This window comes from Larimichthys crocea, chromosome VIII, assembly GCF_000972845.2.
Source record: "Larimichthys crocea isolate SSNF chromosome VIII, L_crocea_2.0, whole genome shotgun sequence".
Classification (NCBI taxonomy): domain Eukaryota; kingdom Metazoa; phylum Chordata; class Actinopteri; family Sciaenidae; genus Larimichthys; species Larimichthys crocea.
The window spans coordinates 28,442,279-28,463,236 of NC_040018.1; the positions used below are offsets into that span (position 1 = coordinate 28,442,279).

General features: G+C 39.7%; 1 protein-coding gene across 1 annotated transcript; it reads left to right on the forward strand.

Annotated features, from left to right (window-relative positions):
• The first annotated feature begins 887 nt into the window (after positions 1-887).
• On the forward strand, positions 888-16,094 carry cers3a (ceramide synthase 3a). Its single transcript, XM_027281047.1, has 11 exons — positions 888-1,180; positions 3,806-3,987; positions 5,990-6,107; positions 6,933-7,051; positions 7,143-7,200; positions 7,316-7,366; positions 8,346-8,438; positions 9,984-10,112; positions 11,701-11,807; positions 13,349-13,502; positions 15,045-16,094. The coding sequence occupies exons 2-11, from the start codon at positions 3,815-3,817 to the stop codon at positions 15,237-15,239; spliced, it is 1,197 nt and encodes a 398-aa protein (XP_027136848.1). The 5' UTR covers positions 888-1,180; positions 3,806-3,814; the 3' UTR covers positions 15,240-16,094.
• Positions 16,095-20,958: the final 4,864 nt, after the last annotated feature.

Genomic DNA, 20,958 nt, shown 5'->3' on the forward strand with positions numbered 1-20,958 from the left:
TTGAAAGTTTAATGTGCTTCTCTGATTCTCTTTTATCCAAATAGGAACTTTCCAGGTACATTTCCATGTAACTGTCATATTAATCATTAGCTTAGAGTGTCATAAAAGGGGCCCCACTGATTTTGCATGGCCTCGAGTATTGAACACACTGTTTGCTCTGTCAGTACACACACCCACCCATCCACCCGCCTGTGATGGAGCTGACTCACTTCAAGCAAAGCGTACCCACCTGTTCTTATTATATGCACTGTTTAATGATGACATCCTTCTGTGAGAGGATCATTATTACAGTTGTGTAAATGTGTTATCAGCCTGGTGGAAATGTCAGTATCGTAAATCGCAGATTACAATCTAAAAAGCAAAAGATGAAAAAACGTTTGTTTTTACCTCAGAATAGAAACTCTACACCGTCTTTGTGCTGCAATAAAAGCTGAAGAGATTAACTTATCAAAGATGAAGTGACAGTTAAAACTGCTGACATGAGTTTAAGTCTGATTTTCTTTTTCAAAGCTGGATGAAGTTTGTGATTACTGAGTCCAAACAGTTGAAGCGAAAAGTGCTGAAATCAGTCTGAGACAGTCGAAACTCAAGAAGGGTTCCAATGAAGGCACCGAAAAGGAGGAGATGCCAGTTCAACTGTAAAAACTGAAAACAGATCAGGTGTCACTTGAAGTGTAAGCAGTGATGGGAGCTGAGGGATAAAGATTAGTTGAAATTACAAATATTGACTCAGATAGTGTGCACGCTTTAAAGCAGACAAACTGTTCTGCGCTTTGTTCTGCAGGAGAACCTGCTCCTGTTCTTATCAGGAACACAGTACAAACAAGGTTATGAGATCCCTTGAGGGCAAAGCTTGTGTATTTGTGTGTTTTGTGTGTGTGTGTGTGTGTGTGTGTGTGTTGTGGCAATCCGCTAACCTACCTCTACTTCCTGGAGAGGAGAGAAAAAAAAACTCTTCCCAGGTAATTGTGACTGTGCTGTGCCTGGGTGTGACGCTAAAGAATGTCAAACAAAGAGAGAGAGTGGCTGGCTCGCTTGTCGTAGCGAGGGAATAGAGGTTTTTTTTTTTTTTTTTTTTTACCATCCGTGTTAATTTCCCACAGCAAACACACACAGCAGGAAGCCGGCCTGGAAACAACAGCCCTTACCTGCTCTATCTGGAGGCACTGACAGTGGAAAGGTAAGACTCTGTTTCCCCCTGTGACCTTGGAATAGGATTGAGGATCCACCTGCTTGTTTTTGTTTTACTTTGAACGTGAGTGACACTTTATTTTTATTCTGTTATCTCTTGTGCTGATGTTGGATGTTCAAGGCTGCCCACAGCTTACAGGAGAGGAGGGGGGTGAGTTGTTTGATCAGATGAGATCCTACAGTTAAGTTTGCTCTGAGGCTCTCGCAAGCTTTCTTTCTCACGGCTGAGTTGGGATAAATGACATCTCTGTTCTCAGAAAAGATCAAGACAAAGATCCTCTGTGATCCACGCTGTGTGGTCTGCCCACTTGAAATCAAAAGGCTTGGGTTAAGATTAGTTGTGGAGGGGGGGGGGACTGTTTTCTATCTCAGTTTGACAGTTTCAAGGACCTGGATTGCTGGGTAACCTTTGTAAGGGCCAGCAGCTATGTAAAGGTGGAATGGCAAGGCTCCTTTAATGCCACTCAAAGCACTAAAACAAAACAGACATGTCAGGAATGGTCTTTTTTTTTAATACTGTGTGAAGCCTGAGGTCACGAAAACATCTTGTTTTAGAGGTTTCATTCTTCTTTACTGCTCCTTTCGTTTCTGAGTGAAACTTTCAGCTTTTGTTCCATCGCTGTTTACGTGAAGGTTCACTTGTTGATTTTGTTGAAGCGTTCCCTGATGACGCTTTGAGACAGTCGGAGAGTTCAGAGGCATGCAAACATGCACCCCTCCATCTTACTGACTGATTAAATAGAGATTATAACACATATCCTCCTTAAGCAGCTTGTCCGTATCAAGGCACGGCATCCATTGTCATTATAAATATAATACAATCCAATCTGGGAAGCCAGAGAGGGCTGTGCTTGGTCACAGTCACCAGTGAGATTGTCAACAGAGCCCGTCCCTGCAGTGCCAGCACAATGAGTTGACCATTAGAGTTTTTTTTTTTTTTACAGTGCTTTGTCTGGCTGCCTTTGCTCCCTAGAGGACAGTTATTATTCATGAACCACCAAAAGTTGCCTGTCAGCAAAACATACATGTTTGTAGTTTTGAGCAAATAACAGATTCTTGTTTTTCTGGTGAGTGCAGTTGGGAACACGTCTACATCCACCTGGTTCTCGGTGCTTTTACTTGCAAGGAGTCTCCCTGGTGTTTTGAGCGTCTGTATTCAAAAAGAGGACTGCAGGAGAATACTAACGGTCCTGTTTGTCCTCCTGTTGTGGGGAGTCTCCGGGAATAATGAGCGAAAGACTCGACAACTTGGCTTCCACTGTGGGTTGATAGAACGCTGAATAGATGTGTTGTCAGCTTGAGCTAGCCCAGTGCCTCCATACATGCTGTTTTACCTCCCAACAGAACACACACACACACACACACACACACACACACACACACACACACACACACACACACACACACACACACACACACACACACCACTTAATGTCTCCATTATTAACTGCTCTGAACTGCGACATGTTGTTAGGCTGCAGCCCAGGCCTTCATTGTCCGTTTTTTTCTCTCACCCTCTATCTGTCTTTATCTCTCTCTCTCTCTCTTTGTGTTTGTGTGTGTGTGTGTGTGTGTGTGTGTGTGTGACAGTTGAAGGCTTGGGAGTGATCTTGAGAGTAAGGGAGGGTTCACTGAGTCAATATTTGTTTAGGAAATAGACCTTTATGTACATTACAGTAACTGTAGCATCAGTGGCTGCAGTCTGCTAGTTGAAGCCTCTTTCTGGAATATTTATCTCCCTGTCATCAAAAAATAACTCAAGGAAGAGATAACTCAGAGTTCAACTTTTGCACTTTTGTTCTTTCTCAGTGTCATATTATTATTAATAATAATTAACAGATGGTTAATGACAGAGAAGAATACACAGACTAAGAGTTTATAATCTGCTATGCTATTGGAGTTTTGGTTTGTTTTCCTTGTAATCACATGGAGAGAACGGCATACATGTTCAATGTTTCAGTACTTATTGCATAACATTATCACAACAAGTGTCTGATGCATGAATGGACCAGTGAGTGTTCTGCTTCAGTGACAGTTTGTATTTAAACAGTCCTCTTCATCATGTCGTCTTCATCAAGGCGACACCTAACGATCCATCAACAGTACCTGGCCAGTGCGAGGCTTCAAACAGGATGTACTCAGAGGGAAGTTACCACTGAGCGTCACAGAGTGTCATCAGCAGGTTGCAATAAGTCGACTTGTGAACAGCATGAGACGTCTAGTCGAGCTGTAATCGATGGTCGAGGATACATGAGTTACTGAGACAGTTTTTGTTGTGCTATACACACCACTGTTGTTGGCTTTTGTTTCAATACGTTGTTCAGGGTGAAGAAAATACCATTGCATGTTTCTAATCTCAAACGTTCTGTGAGTAGTGTGTAAGTATAGATTTGTCTGTGAGATCAGGCTCCATGGCGATATTAAAAGGAATTTCCAGAAGTGAAACTCATTGTTTAAAGGGTGATTTTTTGGATATCAGTTTCTGGGCAGTTGGGTCCATTGTGAGTTGTGAATTGTCAGTTCTGTCCTTCCCGACATTAACAAACAGTGCTACATGTCTGTTGGTAGTTACTCTCACCAAACTTTCTCCTTCTTGTGTTTGTGTTTCTGATAGGGTGGAGGGATGTTTAACACTCTGTATGAGTGGTTCTGGTGGGACAGAATCTGGTTACCCAGGAACCTGACTTGGGCTGACCTGGAGGACAAGGATGGACGGGTCTATGCCAAAGCATCACATCTCTATGTCACTGTCCCCTACGCCTTGGCCTTCTTACTTATCAGATACATGTTTGAAAGGTAAGCTCCACATCTGATGCATTTACTGTCACATGTAGTTATACTGTACCATTACCATACTCTGCTGAAGGATTCGACAGTATATTACAGTTTAAATGATAAGTTTGGTGATATTTAAACCAACTCCTGCTGTCAGAGATCGTCACTAGAGACCCAAAGATTTCTGATAGGAACCAATGGGTCAGAAGGTATACAGACAGACCAACACATTGTAACATCATACATTTGCCAGCAGTGATGATGATGAATGGAAGAGACATTTTGATAAAAGGATGGTTTAATATTTATTTTTGAATAACGATAACGAGAAGATTGATTCGGTTTTAAAACTGTCCATCCAGACAATCTGGTCTCCTAAACATTTGGTATGGTTCAGCTGCATTTGCAAATGCATTAACTTGCATATTGCCACATGTATTATAACAAGAAAACAAGTATACTGAATGTATCGGCAGAAAATTCAATCGACTTTTGTCCCATACTGTCATCTGTTTGTGACAACTAACACAGGAATCAAGTTTTTTTTTTAATCTGTTTAGGCAACTCAAAGAAACTGGATAATATTAGGCAGAGCTGGTGGTCTTAGTTAAATATTTAAAAAGATAACAGCCAGGCATGTTTACTTTATCAGTATTTAACCAAAACCACCATCTTTACAGATCCTTAAAGCGAGACTATGTAACTGCTCCTGAACTTTTATCTTAACTGGGCTGTCCGCAAGAAGTCGTGCTCCTGGCATGTGGGCCTGTCATTTTCTGAGCCATTACAAATTTACTGAATTTGAAATTTCATTATTTAACAGAGTGTCTCAGCACTTGGTCCAGCTCGTCTGGCTAAGTGATCGGAAGATGTAATCGTCCCAAAGCCCACTGTACTTAATCCAGTCCATGCACTTCCTTTTCCAGTGCTAATCAGATTAAGTTACATCAAGTTCTAGGGAAATTAAAAATGAGCTGACACAATTGTGTTAAAATGAGTCAGATTTACTCACTACATGTGTTAAAATGCATGTATCATTTTTAACATCTCTTTTTGCAGTATACAGGCCACCATACCTGTCACCATGGTAAATAACTTGAAGAAGTTTCATAGTCTCACTTTCATTATGAATTATTAGGAGATTATTTTAATCTCCTGAACCAGACTAAATGTGGGATGCAAGACATGAACCCGAGTCTCTGATGTCAAAGTCCTGAACTTGTTGTATGTTCAACCATTCACTCTGACCTTTGATTTGTGGTATAAAGATTACACAGATCGCATTACTAGACTGGAAAAAATAGTGACAGTAGATTGTCTTCCTTTTGTAAAAAAAAAACAAAACACTAACATCTACTGTAAACCCAGTATACTGCAGTTTATTGTGTACTATTGCTACCCTTACTATATTACTACAACCTTCAATTCAAATCAACTCTTATTATTTACAGAGATTCAACATTCCCACCATGAGCAAGCAATAGTGACAGGGAAAAACTTCTTTAAGAGACAGAAACCTTGAGCATAACCTGACTCATGATGGATGGATATAGATGAGTTGAGAGGGGGGGCAGATGCACAGCAGCAATAATAATTATGATGATATCCATCCATCCATTATCTGTAACTGCTTATCCTCATCAGGGTCACAGTGGGGCTGCAGCCTATCCTAGCTGACTTTTAGCGAGAGGCGGGGTACACCCTGAACAAGTTGCCAGTTCATCTCAGGGCACATAGAGACAAACAACCATTCACACTCACATTCACACCCATGGCCAATTTAGTCACCAATTCACCTATTCAGCACATGTCTTTGTACTGTGGGAGGAAGCCAGAGTAACCATAGAGAACCTACGCAGAGAACATGCAAACTCTACACAGAAAGGCCTCAGCTGAGGTTTGGACCAGGAACTCTCTTGCTGTGAGGCGAAAGTGCTACCCACTGTTCCACTGTGCCGCCTTAATGAAAATATGACTAATAGTACCCACTCCACTTCCACTCCACTTCCTGTATCCACTCCAGGTGGATAGCAACACCAGTTGCAGTCTCTGTTGGGATAAAGCAGAAAGTCCATCTGAAAGTAGAGGACAACCCTATCCTGGAGGTCTACTACACTACTCGCTATAGAAATCCTGCTCAGGTAAAAAAGTCCAATTCAAATATTAGTCACTCATTTAAATATAAATGCCATATACACAACAGTACTATTAACTTCATTAGAATGAAGCTGCTGGGTTTTGCTTCTTAGTAATTGGTTAAGATAACTACATTGAACTGTTTTGGTTCATTTTAAACCTGTCTGATCATCTGAACACTCATGTATGTTTGTGTTATTAGACTCTGTTATACTGACAGCCAAAACCAACAAGAATAATTTGTCAAAGATACTGTAAAGAAAAAAGTCCTCCAGTTTCAGGGTAAATATGGTATCCCACAGGGAACATTACTTGGGTCCCTTTGGTTTTGTGTTGTCATGAAACAATCAATATTTCCTCCTTTAAAACTCCATGTTTGGATGTGAAAAAAAGGTTGATCCAACCAGAACAATTTTCAACATTAACCTTGATGGCTAGTTTTAATTTATTTCCACCCCCCTATAACCCACGAGCTGCATAACAAGAATGTTCCTGTAATCTGAAATCTGCTATTTTAAATTTATGTTACATAGTTTAGATCTTTAGATTTCATTTAATACAGATGCTGACGCTGTCCCTGTACATCTGGAATCATTACTGCAATGTGCCTGTCCACACACAAGGGCTCCTGAATTCCTGCTAGATCTAAAAAGGCTGATTGTATTTCACTTGCATTGGTTCATTAATCCATTGTGTCCACATTTTTTCTAAATCAGTGTTCTTATTCCATTAGTTAATTTACAAACCTCACTGTTGACTGCATTGATTGGTTCCCAACACATAATGACCACCACCAGTTTATATGTATGTGTGCATTCAATTCCTTCCAGGCAGACATTGCGGGGCTGTCTAAGAAAAGCTCTTTGTCAGTCAGACAAGTTGAACGCTGGTTCAGAAGACGACGCAGCCAAGACCGCCCTGGAGTCCTGAAGAAGTTCAGAGAGGCCAGGTCACTACTGTGTGTGTGTGATGATGACATTAATGCAATACCTCCAATAGCCATCATCTATACATCATCATCTCCCCTCTGCTTCCTACAGCTGGAGGTTTGTCTTTTACATGTTTGCGTTCATCGGAGGAATAGCAGCACTGTACGATGTGAGTAGATTTTAACATTTAAAAGTCATTTGCAGCCTTGTGAGTGTGGCTTTATATATTTCTATTTCAAATAAACCTAACAAATATAATAACCATGTCTCTCCTTGTTTTGCAGAAAGAATGGTTTTACGACACCCGGGAAGTATGGACAGGTTTTCCAAAGCAGGTTTGCATGCTTTCCTTCCACACCATAGTCATCATATTAAAACAAGAAAGGGAGAGAGAGAAATAAATATAATTCAGGCTTGATGCTTTGATGCTGATTATAGAACACCTTTTGAATGATTTAATTTCAATTAATCCTGAGTACTGTATAATATAGACCTAAATACGGAACTTGTGGTAACAGATGTCCGGTTTGGGGGGAAGATGGTAATCACTGGGTACAAGTCAGTCCCCTTAATTTCATCCACATTTCTTCACGTTTGTCTTTTCTTTGTATCTTAGTCCTTCACACTGACATTTGACTGATTTTGGTGAAATTGGATCATATTTTATGGAGAAAATGTTTTCTGGTTTTCTCCCTCTGATGACCAAGCAAAAAGCTGCTGTACAAGAGTAAATCTGGGACTGTAGAATAAAAAATACCTTAAAATCAGATGTATAAACAACATGAACTCCACATCCTGTCCTGCATTTTAGCATTTAGTATTGGAGTTAGTTACACCTGTTGGTCAAATAACATCGTGGGTGTGTTTGATCCGGGTCAAGACACCCCTAATGACATCATCCTTAATTTGATTGCACCGTTGTGCAATGACCCCTGGTAATTTAACTATGTTGCACACATAAAGCGTTTCTCAGGATGAGGCAACACAAATAGAGCTGTATTCTAGTTGTGAGTGGGAGGAATATAAGTTTGGTTATATACTGGCTGCAAACTATGATATCATTCAGCTATATACACTTTAATGGGTGTATCCCATAGCTTCGTTATCAGCCTATTCTTGCAGAGTGGGAGATGATGTCTTAGACTGAACAATAGATTGATCTAAAGTTCCTTCCTTCCAGCTAAATGGGTTAGGACAAAGAGAGAGGCCTTCAGGGACAAGTCCTTTGTCTGTGTGACTATACTCACTGTAGCATCATGTTACATGTTGACCATGTCTTTCTGACTCTGTTTCTGTGTCTCTCTCTGTCTGCAGTCCATGCTGGAGTCTCAGTACTGGTATTATATCTTAGAGATGAGCTTTTATGGGTCTCTTCTCTTCAGCGTTGCCTTTGATGTCAAGAGAAAGGTGAGTAGTGGTTGACAGAGAGTAGAGATCTCTTGCACTATTTAGAGAACACGGACAAGAGAGGGAGTGGGGAAACTAAACAAACCGAGCCTGAGATTTTACTTTATTTGGTTTTGAGTTTACTTCCACTGAAACTGTTTTGCTGCTTTGCTGTCAGTGATAGAAAACCTCAGGTCAAAGAGAGCAGCCACCAGTTCTCATCTTGCTTGTTTGACACAGTAAAACCCAATCCTCCTGTTTACTATACGTGATCTAGGTGTGAAAAGAGTCCAAACATCATTTCTTTCTGCTGGGGTACAAGAAACATTGCTTGGATCCATTCTCGTCTCAACATACATTACCTCCCTGAGTATCAACTTACATATTTTTTTGTACCACTGCTATGGTGATACCCAGCTCTAGTCGTCCTTCCTGCCAAACATAGCGATAGAATGCCACCTTCAATTCAGTCTGAATCCCATCCAATCCCCAACATTAGAGTCTAGCTTGGCTTTGTGTTGTTCTCTTCAACAAAGTCTGCAAGAAATCTGTGCAACACGATTGACCAGTTAACTGACCGTCACTTTGTTATGTCGCTTCACACCATATAACATCAGAAAGATCAGGGACCTAATTTGTCATGCACAACTTAATGCTATGCCCATTGATAAATCTTCCCTGTTCTACATTCACCTGTTTGTGCATGCACAGACACATTTACATACAGGAACACACCCAGAATGCCAAATATCCTCGTATCCCTAATGAAGAGTTTCTCTTTTACAAACAAAAAACAACTCCTGCTTTAAGCACAATTGAATGCACAAATGATAAATGAGGCCCCAAGTATCATCTCTCACCTTCACTGCTGTGATGCACTTCTGGCAGGGCTGTTAGCATTTAGAGTAAAACCTCTGCTAAATACAGCAGCGTATCTGGTCTTCGACCAGCCGAAAACAGCGGATGAGTAGCCACTAGCATGGCACCCACCAACCTGAACTCTCTCCTTCAGGTTTACAAGCCTTCTCAGTCACCAACCCTTCTTTTTAAATGGAGAAACTGCTAAATCTCTGAGCAACATCCAGGTAGTGGCCTCATAGATAGTGTGAAGAACAATCACACTTGACAATTACATCAACACTGTTAATATAAAAACAGTCTGTGGTGCAAAAAAGACTGGAAAGACCCTTCATCAGATCATAAAGTGAACAAGCGACCCAGGTCATGTGACCAGTGGGTCTTAAGCATAACAATGTCACATGACAGAAGCAAGATGGCTCTATAGCTGCTGGACATTCATGGTCTCCAGAAGGTCAAAGCTGATTAATGTGTGGCAAGCCCCACATGATTTGGTATAATTGATGTATTTCTGTGACATTTGCTGAGAACATTCAAGCTTCCCGCAGGATGAGCCCTTTTCATTTCAATTACCTTCTTACCTTTGCTCTAGCACCGTCCAGTGTCATACTGGGTGATGCAAATAACATTGTAGCCTCTAGGTGGTGCAGGTGGGACTATAGTTTAGTGTTTTCCATGGTAACTTACTGTATTTTTTTCCTCTTTCAGGACTTTAAGGAGCAAATCATCCACCACTTGGCCACACTGGTTCTCTTATCATTCTCCTGGTGTGTCAACTACATTCGTATAGGAACTCTGGTCATGCTCGTCCATGATACCTCTGATGTATTACTGGAGGTCAGTCATAGCCACACCTGGTTTAAACAGCTTGTCACCTGATAACATGTTGTTGATACTGGATGACCTTGCAAGTACCTACCCCATCCTGATCACATTCAGTGCCAGCATTTAAAAAAAATGTTTTCTTTCTACAATGTTAGTGCATGAAAACTATTGGGGAGAGTTTCAATAACACTGTGTAGCAGAATGAATATACCCAGTATGTAAAGTGCTGGATCTAAAGTAAGTTTAATCTTCTTTTAAATATTCTTCCAGAAATTTCAGATCATTGGGCAATCCCAAAATAATATGTGTACAGTCCCCCACCAACAACCCCTCCAACATAGTTTAAAAGTATTATTGTATCTTGAGGTGATTTTCATCTTGTCTTTGAGTTTTAAAACTGGATTTTAAATACTCATAGCTCCTGATTTAGATGTTTGCAAACAACCCAAAGGACAGAAACTCTGAGGCTCAGGAACTATATTTTATTTCAAGTTTTAATACAGAAAGACAAGATCAAAATTAGTTGTCTGTACAGATCACTGCCTTTTAAAAATAAATCTGATTACATATGTATTTATGTTGCCTAGTGGCCATGATATACAACCTACAACCACCAGATGCCTCCAATATTATTGCCCATAAGGCAACAGGACGTAACTCTGATTTCATGCATGTTCCGATATACTACAATCCCATCTATGGCAAGCCAACATGGTTAGCGGGCATGTGCATAAACGCATGTTTTGTTAATTCACATACTCAGAAACACGTCGTGATTAATGCCACTGATGTCAACAAATGACAGCTGCATGAACGCAAAAGCTGTTTGTGATGCCTGGTCGATAAAAGCAGGTGAACTGTGATATCAGGTGTGCTAAGGCATGCATAATGCATATAACAGAGGTCACTTTTTTCACATCACTTAAGGTGCTTTCAGTCAGCAAATGGTTTCTCCCAGCTGCCTCCAGGCAACATTTATGTTCTGGATGCTGAACTGGCAGCTGCCTCAGGCGGACTGAAAACAGGTGGACCATCATATAGTCTGAAGGCAGTTGCATACAGAAGCAAGGAGAGGAAGGGCGGCAGTGTTTACACTGTAAACAATATAGCAACCGCTCAGCTTTACTGCTTTCCACTTCACTCCGCCTTTATCTATGCAAACTCCATCTTTATTTGTTTGTTTCATTATTTTTATTATTATTATTGTTATTATTGGAGTAAAACAAATGTGCAAATTCACCAATGCCTACAGGATGGTTTCTAAGTCATATGATAGATGTGTACCTCCATGTAGAGATGTTCATTTATATCAATGGGTTTATAACCAAAGCATATGATATGAGAGACCCTGCACTACTAAAAGTGTATACACACACGCCTGCTTACTCTGGTTGCCTGCTATACCGTAAACTCTCTTTACATGAAGAACACACAGTTGGTATTGGCAGTGAATGTTACTGAAACTTTGTGATATAAATGTCCGATACCTGCCTGGTTTAAATTATACTACGATACCATTAAGGCTTTATAGTTACCAGTAAATATGATATGCTTCATAAAATGTGGATGACTAACAATACAACTTCTTTTTCTCTTTTAGTCTGCCAAATTATTCAACTACGCCAAATCGGAGAAAATCTGCCAAACTCTTTTTATTATCTTTGCCATAGTGTTTATGGTGACACGACTGATCATTTTCCCATTCTGGTAAGCACATAAATGACACGTGTGTGTGTGTGTGTGTTTGTGTGTTTGTGTGTTTGTGGCAATCTGCATATGTATTTCTGTGTCTGCATGAGTATGTGGAATGACAGTAACCTCTAAAACAGCTTGCTTACCTTCTTGTTTGTATTACTTGATATCAGAGATGCTATGACACTATATTGATATTGCTCTTTGACATAACAGACTACATCTCCTTTTGACAAAACTATAAACTAAAAAAACATACTAAAGACTCCATATTCATCGATTCAACACGTCAACATAGCTAGAGTAAGTTAGTTTAGTTGTTTATTTTCATAAGGAAATTCATTTGAAGTAACTACTATTTTTACATGCCTAGTCAAACTGGAATTTTTATTGCAATTCCAGTTTGACTAGGCATGTAAAAATAGTAGTCTACAGTCTACCAGTCTACAAACAGATTCAGTTGTTTGTCCAAATCACTGTTTCCAGAATCGCTTGCACAAATATTCACATTATTTAGATTCTAATGAATTGCTACAAATGCTGCTGCCTGTTCCCACAACGTGTTTTTTCTGAGAATGCCTTAAAACTGGTGCAATTTCTAAGATAAAATGTAGTATATAACATAATGTATGCATTTTGTCATCTACTTATTAGCCAAAATGCAAATCAAATCTAATAGTCCTGCCATTTTGGAGGCTGTAGTTTGTGTTGATGGTAATTTCTTTTCTGAAAAAAAAACAAAACAGAAACCACTGCAGCCATCCAACAACTCTAATCCCATCTTGTAGCTTAGTAGATTTAGAAAATATGTTATGAGCTAACTAATATAATAAGCATTATTTGTTGGCCTGAGCTGGATAATCCCATTGTTGAATAATTTAGTGAATTTAGAGACCAGTAAAATATCCAGTAATAATTCCCCCCATTGTTTACTACATGGTTTCTGTAGGCATTGTCACAGCTGCGACAGAAAACTGAAAGAGTTCAGCCATCATCAATTAGGTGGCAGCTGCAAATAACTGTCTCCATCTTGTTGCTGCTGTCCATGTGCTTCACCTTGACCATCAGTGCCATTAGGAACACTTTTCTGGTAGTGTCTTGGTGTCCCAGGCATTTAAAGATACTGACCAAGTCATTGTAACATCCCCTGCAGTTCGAACAACGGACCCTCATGTCCTCTAATGATGTCATCTAATAATGATAAAAACCAACACATTATGACACAGAACGACTGAATGTTGAATCAACACCTCTAAAAACCTGAAACACAACAAAACAAACTGAACATTCACAAAGATAGGGTTCATTGCATGCCTGCTGAATTAGATTGAATCTAATAAATATGGTGAGATGATAGTAAGTTCAAAACACATGAGGCGAGGTCTGAGAAAACTTGCTTTGTCTTATATGCAGAGCCTCACTTTGGGTCAACACCTAGCCCATCCCACCCGCACCTGCTTATAGAAATATTGAAATAATCAAATTACACACTGCACAGATATGAACCCTAGATATTAGAGATTTTGACTCGTTGTTTCTATTCTGCTGTGTTTCAGGCTGATCCATTGTACCTGGGTCTACCCCGTTCACCATTACCCTGCCTTCTTTGGATACTACTTCTTCAATGTGATGCTGGTCATCCTTCTCTGCCTGCACATATTCTGGGCCTACCTTATTCTCCGCATGATCAAAAAATTTCTGATTGGCTCTGTAAGTCTGTTCAGAAAGAATAATCTGTCATCTATCATTATAGCTGAATCTTTGATGGTTATAAAATATTTACGCTTTCATACATTCATAGAGAGTTGGTTGCATTGAACGGAAGGTCTACAGTGTTATGTCTTTGTTAGATTTGTGTCAGTAAGGAATGTGACAGTGTCAAGCACGGTTGTCCTGAGCACAAATGGAATCAAATGCAAGCAGAGGAGGTGCAGGCTTACTGGTGGTCAGATGAGCTCAAATCAAACCCAGAGAATCCAAAGAAACAAGCAAATTCTTAAATACAGCAGTTAGGAACAGGTTGAACATCAGCCAGGATGGCCGACTCAGGTACAGACTCAGGAACTGACGAGGATGCAGACTTGGAGGCAAGCTGACTCAGGATCTGGAGCTGGCAGAAAGCTAGCAGGTTGGTTACCCGCAGGCTGGTGGCAAGGAGGCTGAGGACTAACAGGCTGAGGCTAGCAGGCCCAATTCTCACTGGGAATCAGGGGTGCCACTCAAGCAACAAACTCTTTAACCCCGGCTTTTTGGATACCTCAGGGCAGACAAAGCTCCTTTTCCAACCCCATATAAGCAAATGAGGTGATAACACAAATCACAATGTTCTTCATCAAATAAAGCACCTGCTTGGTCTATGGCTGCTCAGTTTGTACTGTCACAGTGTAAGGATTGTAAGATCACAAAGGATTGGCAGATTGGATGCAGTTCAAACGATTTAATGCTGAAAATACAAAATACAACAAAGCCTACTGGACTTATATAAATATATATAATCTTAACCTAGGTGTTTTTGTGCCTAAACCTAACAAAACTACTAGACTATTCAACAGACAATGAGGCGCAGATGTATGATCATTTGTGTTATGAGTTAATGCATTTTCAAATTTGCAAAACGTTCTATGATATGCAGTTGTTGGACGTGTCGTTGCCACCGTCCTCACGGCAGTGTCAACTTTCTGCTTCTTGCCATGTTTGATTTCACTGTGATGATGTTGCCATGATTACAGATAAATGTTGACGTGACCTGCCAGCTGTAGACAGTAGACTGTCTGATCATTATTTAGTAGACCTTGGTGCTTTCATTGTGTTCTCACCTCATTGTGTCCATCTGTACACAGTATCTGCTTGCTGAGCTACCAGGAGCAAATAACTAACTAACATTCAACAATTCTGTTTCCATAACACACATACACCTTCAGTGTCAATTATACTATTCAAACGGTTGCTATTAACATCAAATTATTTCACATTAATAACTATGTTTATGATAAAACAACACATCAGACCGTTCCAAAGGCAGTTAAAAGAAAGTTTCCACTGACAAGAGTTCATAACTCCGGCTCATTGTTCACTGCTCAGCTCAGGTTCCAAATCTGCTTTTAGGTGGATGCTTTGTTCTCGTTGCCTTTGGCTGCTGGCTCTACCAGCTGCACGTTATTTGCTGAACACCCACTCCCTCTTCTTCCACATTCAAATCTGCTTTTTTTTCTTCTATACATCTACTGTATTTCTCTCTTTCTTATGCCACAGCTGAAGGGAGATGAGAGAAGTGACAATGAAGAGGAAGAGGAGGAGGAGGATGGGTCCACAGCGACGGAAGACGAAAGTGAGGAACAGCACAAGACTGGAAATGGATTGGCAGTTGATGAGAAGGAGGACAAGAATGGCTGCTTTGGATGCTTGTCTCCACCAGAGAACATCTGCCGGTCAAAGACAGTCTGCTGACTCATGCTCAGTATGAGTCAGCATTATGAAGATGTGATTAATAGAACAATGGTAAATACATTTCAACCAATATGTACCAAAAATCAGCAAAACGTGATTTATATTCCTTCAGATGATGGATGATGGAAGTCCACCTAACCCAAATAAGCCTTGTTGTTCTCACAGTGTTTTGAACTGCACACATACGGGAAGGACTTTGAAATGTTTTCAGCTCGTTTCCTGACTGATTGTGATGTTACCGGCGGCGCTTCATTGCCCCGCAGGTCAAAGAGACCAGAGAAAGCAAAACACAAACCCCGCTGTGCTTATCAGCACATCTAATTTGTTCTGTATTATTTGTGAAGTGCAGAGCTGCTGTGCTGTGGATCGTTCACCTCACTGTTTCATCCATCAAGTCCTGCTGGCCTTTATTTCAACCCTCTGTTTGGCTCGCACCACTTATTTATGGCCACAGAGAGATAAATGGAATTCAGTAACACCATGTACTGTTAGGGGACTCTGAGCCCTTCCTTTGGAAAGCCTAACAAAAAGATTCACATTTAGTTATTAAAGTTAATTGACATGCAGCAAACCTGGGACCTTTAGAACCCACCAAAGGGATCTGTGCTTTATCTATCTGGTAATCCTCAATTATGGACATGTTTTTTTCTGGATAAGATCAAAAACTGGAAGCAGGAAGAAATGTTATGTGGCAATATTTCATCATATTTTCTCATTTATGGAGCTGCCATTGATTAATGCTCAAACTCAAAATGCACATGCAAAGCAATACAGTCTGTCAGGGCTTTAAAGTGTAAAGTAAGAATAAATATGTGTTCAGAGTTTGTCAGACCAAAGAAGAAAGTGTTATTAACCAACCAGCCTTTGTCAGACCAAAGAAGAAAGTGTTATTAACCAACCAGCCAAATTTGAATGATTTAAAATATTGACAAGTTTATGAAATTAGGTGTCAAAATCTGATAAAATTAGCAGTATTCAGGGTGGCTGCAGCATGTCATCGAGCCACCGTTTAGGACTGTTCACAAAGGCCTGGACTGAAAACTGGTGAAAAAACGTTTTAACCTCTAACACATTTCAGTAATATATTGACATTCAACAACTATTTTCCCAACATATTTAGTGTATTTTGAAAGAAATTGCCTTTATATGGACTTTGATTCTAACAAGTCTAACTTAGAGTTTTAGTTAAGTTTTCTAGTTTAGTAACTACCACTCTTTCCATTTAAACATGCATAGAGAGCCAAAGTGAGAAACAGTCATGCAAACACAGCCTTTCTTAACACCATGTCATGTGGCTTCATATATTTAGACATAGTTTTTTTTGTTTTTTTAAAATATAAATCTAACACTGTTGTTAATAATTCTTAGTATCTTTTAACATGGAGGTGGAACGTTGAACCAATCTCTATAAGCAAATCTTAAAAATGAACTGACACTGAATCATTGTCACAGATCAAATCAGTAGCTTTTAGCAGGTGGAGCTCCTTACTGGTAAACTGGCAGCACCACTGTCAGCACAGCCATGATTCATAGTAAGTTGTTTTCTCGTTAAAAGTCTATCAGAATGCCATAAAAAGCAAACAGAATTGATAACTCTGTTGTAAAAAACAAGCTGCTGAGCTATTAACCTTTTGTGTACTGTAGACTAGTTTTGTACTGAACTGAACGTGACAGCTTGGACCACAAACTGGCTGGACGTGGTATTGATGTGCAGACGGTCTCAATCAGCACTAAAAATCTCAAACCATAAGTTCTCTTACGGTTATACCAAGTGAAGTGCATTTGAATGGTGGGACAAACACTTAGTGGGATGAACAAACTAAATCATCACTGACAATGAATCGTTGCACTGAGGTTGACTAGTTGACTAGACTAGGAAGGAGGTCAGGATGGGCGACTGTATCAACAAAATCTAGCAATGTAATAATTCTAACTCTAACCATTGTGTAACTAAACCCTCAAACCATTTTTTTTCCAGCTGAAATCCACTGTGTATGGGTACAACATGGGTTGTTAGTATTCGAATTCTACATATTGTGCCATAAATTTGCATAGTGACCTCCCTCTACTGTTTGAAACCCAGGCACTGCAATAGAATTTTGCTATACGCAGGTGACTTATAAGCTTTTGTCACTCTTGTCTCTCTTAGCTGCTAGCTAGGGATGGGAATTGATAAGATTTTTCCGATTCCGATTCGATTATCGATTCTGCTTAACGATTCGATTCTTTATCGATTCTCATTTGGGAAAAAAAGGAGAACAAACAGTTTGATCAGCATCATCTAGAGGAGGTAGTGAACTGGAGCGAGTACTAGTACAGCTGCAGCCTCTGAGCCAGCCAGACTCTCTCTCTCGTCATGGTCATCTTCTAAATGTAATGCAGAAGGCATTCGTTTAATGTGAACTGTTATAGCATGTTCTACAAAGAAGCACATGGCGCTAACATGGTAGGCAGTGTGTTATTTACCTTCTGTAGTAACCACAGAGGTGTTCATAGCCTGGCTGCTGCCGCTGCTGCTAGGTTGAGATTCATCTCCAGTCCGAAGCGTGTCAAAAACACGACATTCATTTAAAAATATTGCATGTTGTGTGCGCAAATGTTTCTGCATGTTCGTCGTGTTCCCTCCCGACGCTGTTATCTCCACTTTGCAATGATCGCAAGTCGCCCTGTTGCCGTCTGTTTTGGTGAAATGCAGCCAAACTTTGGAGCGTTTGAACCGAGTGGGTGACATTGTTTACTACTGATTGCACTGCACGTGCCAAACTTGCGTAAGTTACGTGGCGTAATTTGTCGTGCTTGCTGGAATCGAGCGTGCGTAACTTCTTGTGGAAGTAACGTGACGTAATTCGAGAATCGTTAGATAAACTGCCAAACGATTCATGGAATTGAAACACACGGAACCGGTTCTCGATTCCCATCCCTACTGCTAACATTACAGCACAGGTATCACACACAAACTTTTACAAACAGCTGTGAATTCGTTTCCATTGACCGCCAAAGTTCCAGCAGAGTCTGGCAGGAGCGGCTCATGGTTGGTTTGCTTGGTTAGCTCTGGCGGCTGTATTCCTGCTACACTGTGCGGTGGTCAGTCTGGCTAACAGGAAACAAGCAGAATGTGAGGGTTTAGTTAGACTTTATTATTTAACATTATTTTACAATCAATAAAACACAATCAATTCTTTCTTAAACTAACCAACCCTTAAACACAATGGATTTATTGTTTAACAGTGATTTTTAACAGTTTTATGAGCCGCAGACAAAAGATGTTGTCCTGCCATAAGAATGTAATATCAGAAAATACTTCTGAACATTGACAAACAACGGTTTAACTTGAAAGACTTATTGGAAATGACGTGATGAGCAGAACATCATTGATCTATGATAAGCGTTGGAGGTTTTTATAGGTGCAGCAGAGTTACTGTACATTCACAAGAAGATATGAGTTTCCTAAATTTAAATATTTATGGTGGTTTACTCTTGCCTAAAGGGCTTTTCAGACACAATGTAATTTAAGTTGCTTGAGAGCAGTAGTGCCATTGTCATGTATGTGTGTATCTGAAAGGGCCATAACGTCAGTAATGCTGTGTCAAAGTACTGTGCTTCACATCAAACTGAAGAAAACAATGGTTTATTTATTATATGGGAATACTATATGGGGTTATGTGTGTTGATGGTATGATTGATAGTCAGTATTGTTGGATTAGCCCCTGGGAACCATGGGCAAACATAAAAATTAAAACAAAACAGTTAATCAGATTGAGTACCATGAAGAAGTTGTGTGAAAATTCATTCATCTTAATTGTTTTTAGGCCACAGTAAATGTAATTATGTCAGCTTCAGGATGTTATTGTCACAATTTTGACATATAGCATGTAGTTTTGATGAATAAAATTGTACTGTAAGGCCGGTCTATATTTTGACTTTCATTGTCTTAATCAATTTATTTATTGGTGTCAACAGTAGCTGCAGAGATCTTGTTTCCCCATAACACTACCAATAGTCTAAATGTGCTCAAGATAAGGACAATTTGTTGGTCTAAGCAACAGATTTCAGTCTCATCAAACATCAAGAAATGGAGACACCCCAAGTTCTTCAAATCTTTACAACTAGACAGCCTGAACCATCTTACAATCTCTCTCACAGTTTCGTCAATTTTATTTCACAAGTTTTTTAACCTCCTTTTGAGAATCAGTCCTCTCTGCCATATTTCCACTGTTGCCCACAAGATGGAGCTCATCACCCTCCACTGCCAAAATCATGAAACTGCAGACCACATGTGCAACAGAAAAATGGAAACAATTTCTGGCTGGATTGAACGACGATACCTTCTTTAAAACCAAGTGAGTGAGATCAGGAACACATTTTTCAATATGTGTGTATAAGTGCTTAGTTGTTTGGTTACGTAAGTGTAACAATTACAGAAGACAGGTCTATACATCTGCAGGCAGATGTAAACCATTGAATGAAAGACCCCCTCAGTTTTAGATTGTATAACCACTGCAACCTTTCCTAATAATGCTTGTTACAATTAAAGTAAACAGCACATGTAATAAGGGCATTTAAATTAAAAACAACCGAGCTGACCTTCAGAGGGAGAAAATCATTGTTTCTCACAGTAAGCTCCATCAAGGTGCCATGTGTGAGATGGGTCAACAGGTTGCAACATAACTCAGTAAACAAGCCCTTCTATAACTTTCTATGATGTTGCCTATAAAAGCATGTGGAGTGATTTGGATGTAGAACAGAGCAGCAGCTGAGACATCCTGACTTTTCCTGACATCGAATGGGTTAAGTTTCAAAAACGTTGGCTTTCTCAAAATGCAATCAATAGTGTCTATGGTGGACCCTTTGCAGACTGGTAAAAAGCGAATGAATGGATGTGCATGTGTAATCTCTTTGCATTGAACAGATTAATGTAAGTTCCCGGCCCCTATGATTAAAAAGAAAAGTGAGGCGTGACATTAAACAATTTAAGAGCTCTGACTTTGTATTAAGTTTTTTTTTAATCCAGATTCAGTTCAGAACATTAATGTGGATCCTCTGCACAGAAAACCCTTCTGTTCAACAGCACACTTTACTACAAGCACATTTATACTAACATTTGTTTACCATTTAGGGGGCTCTATCTACAGAATATGGCAAAATTGTATATAATAAATAATATATGCATAACTGTGTATTCATTAATTGCCTGAAAATAAGAGTCATTATGTTTTTGTAACTTTAGAATGAGCCTTTGATATCTGTTTTGTTGTAAACGGAATAGTAATGGGTGAGCATCTTATGGCTTCACTTGTCTGTATTGAGACACATTTTAAACAATGCAAACAAAAACCATGCACATGTTACCAAGCATGAGCCCACTCAGTCTCAGGACCATGGTTACCATGACTACTGTATCTGTTATCACATGATATTTAGATTATGAGATGTATATTTTTAACTTTTCAACTTTAGCATCCATTTTTTGCTGACATATGAACTTATATGAAAATGAACATATGAACTGGGCTCTTACAGATGTAATCATGACTATCTTAAATATGTTACAGTAGCATGGCAGGGAAAACAATCGGACTCTGACTGAGGTCCATAATTTGTCCGGCCACTAGATTACACATTGTCCTGCGTTATCTAAACGCACTTTCAACAACACGTGTCAACAAAAACTGCAGTTCCTGTAACGTCCACTTGAGTCAGTCTCCATAAGTCCACATGT

Coding starts and splice junctions, on each gene's coding strand:
- cers3a (XM_027281047.1), top strand. CDS start 3,815: ATGTTTAACACTCTGTATGAGTGGTTCTGGTGGGACAGAATCTGGTTA. Junction 8,439..9,983: donor CCTTTGATGTCAAGAGAAAG/GTGAGTAGTGGT, acceptor TTCCTCTTTCAG/GACTTTAAGGAGCAAATCAT. Junction 13,503..15,044: donor AAAAATTTCTGATTGGCTCT/GTAAGTCTGTTC, acceptor CTTATGCCACAG/CTGAAGGGAGATGAGAGAAG.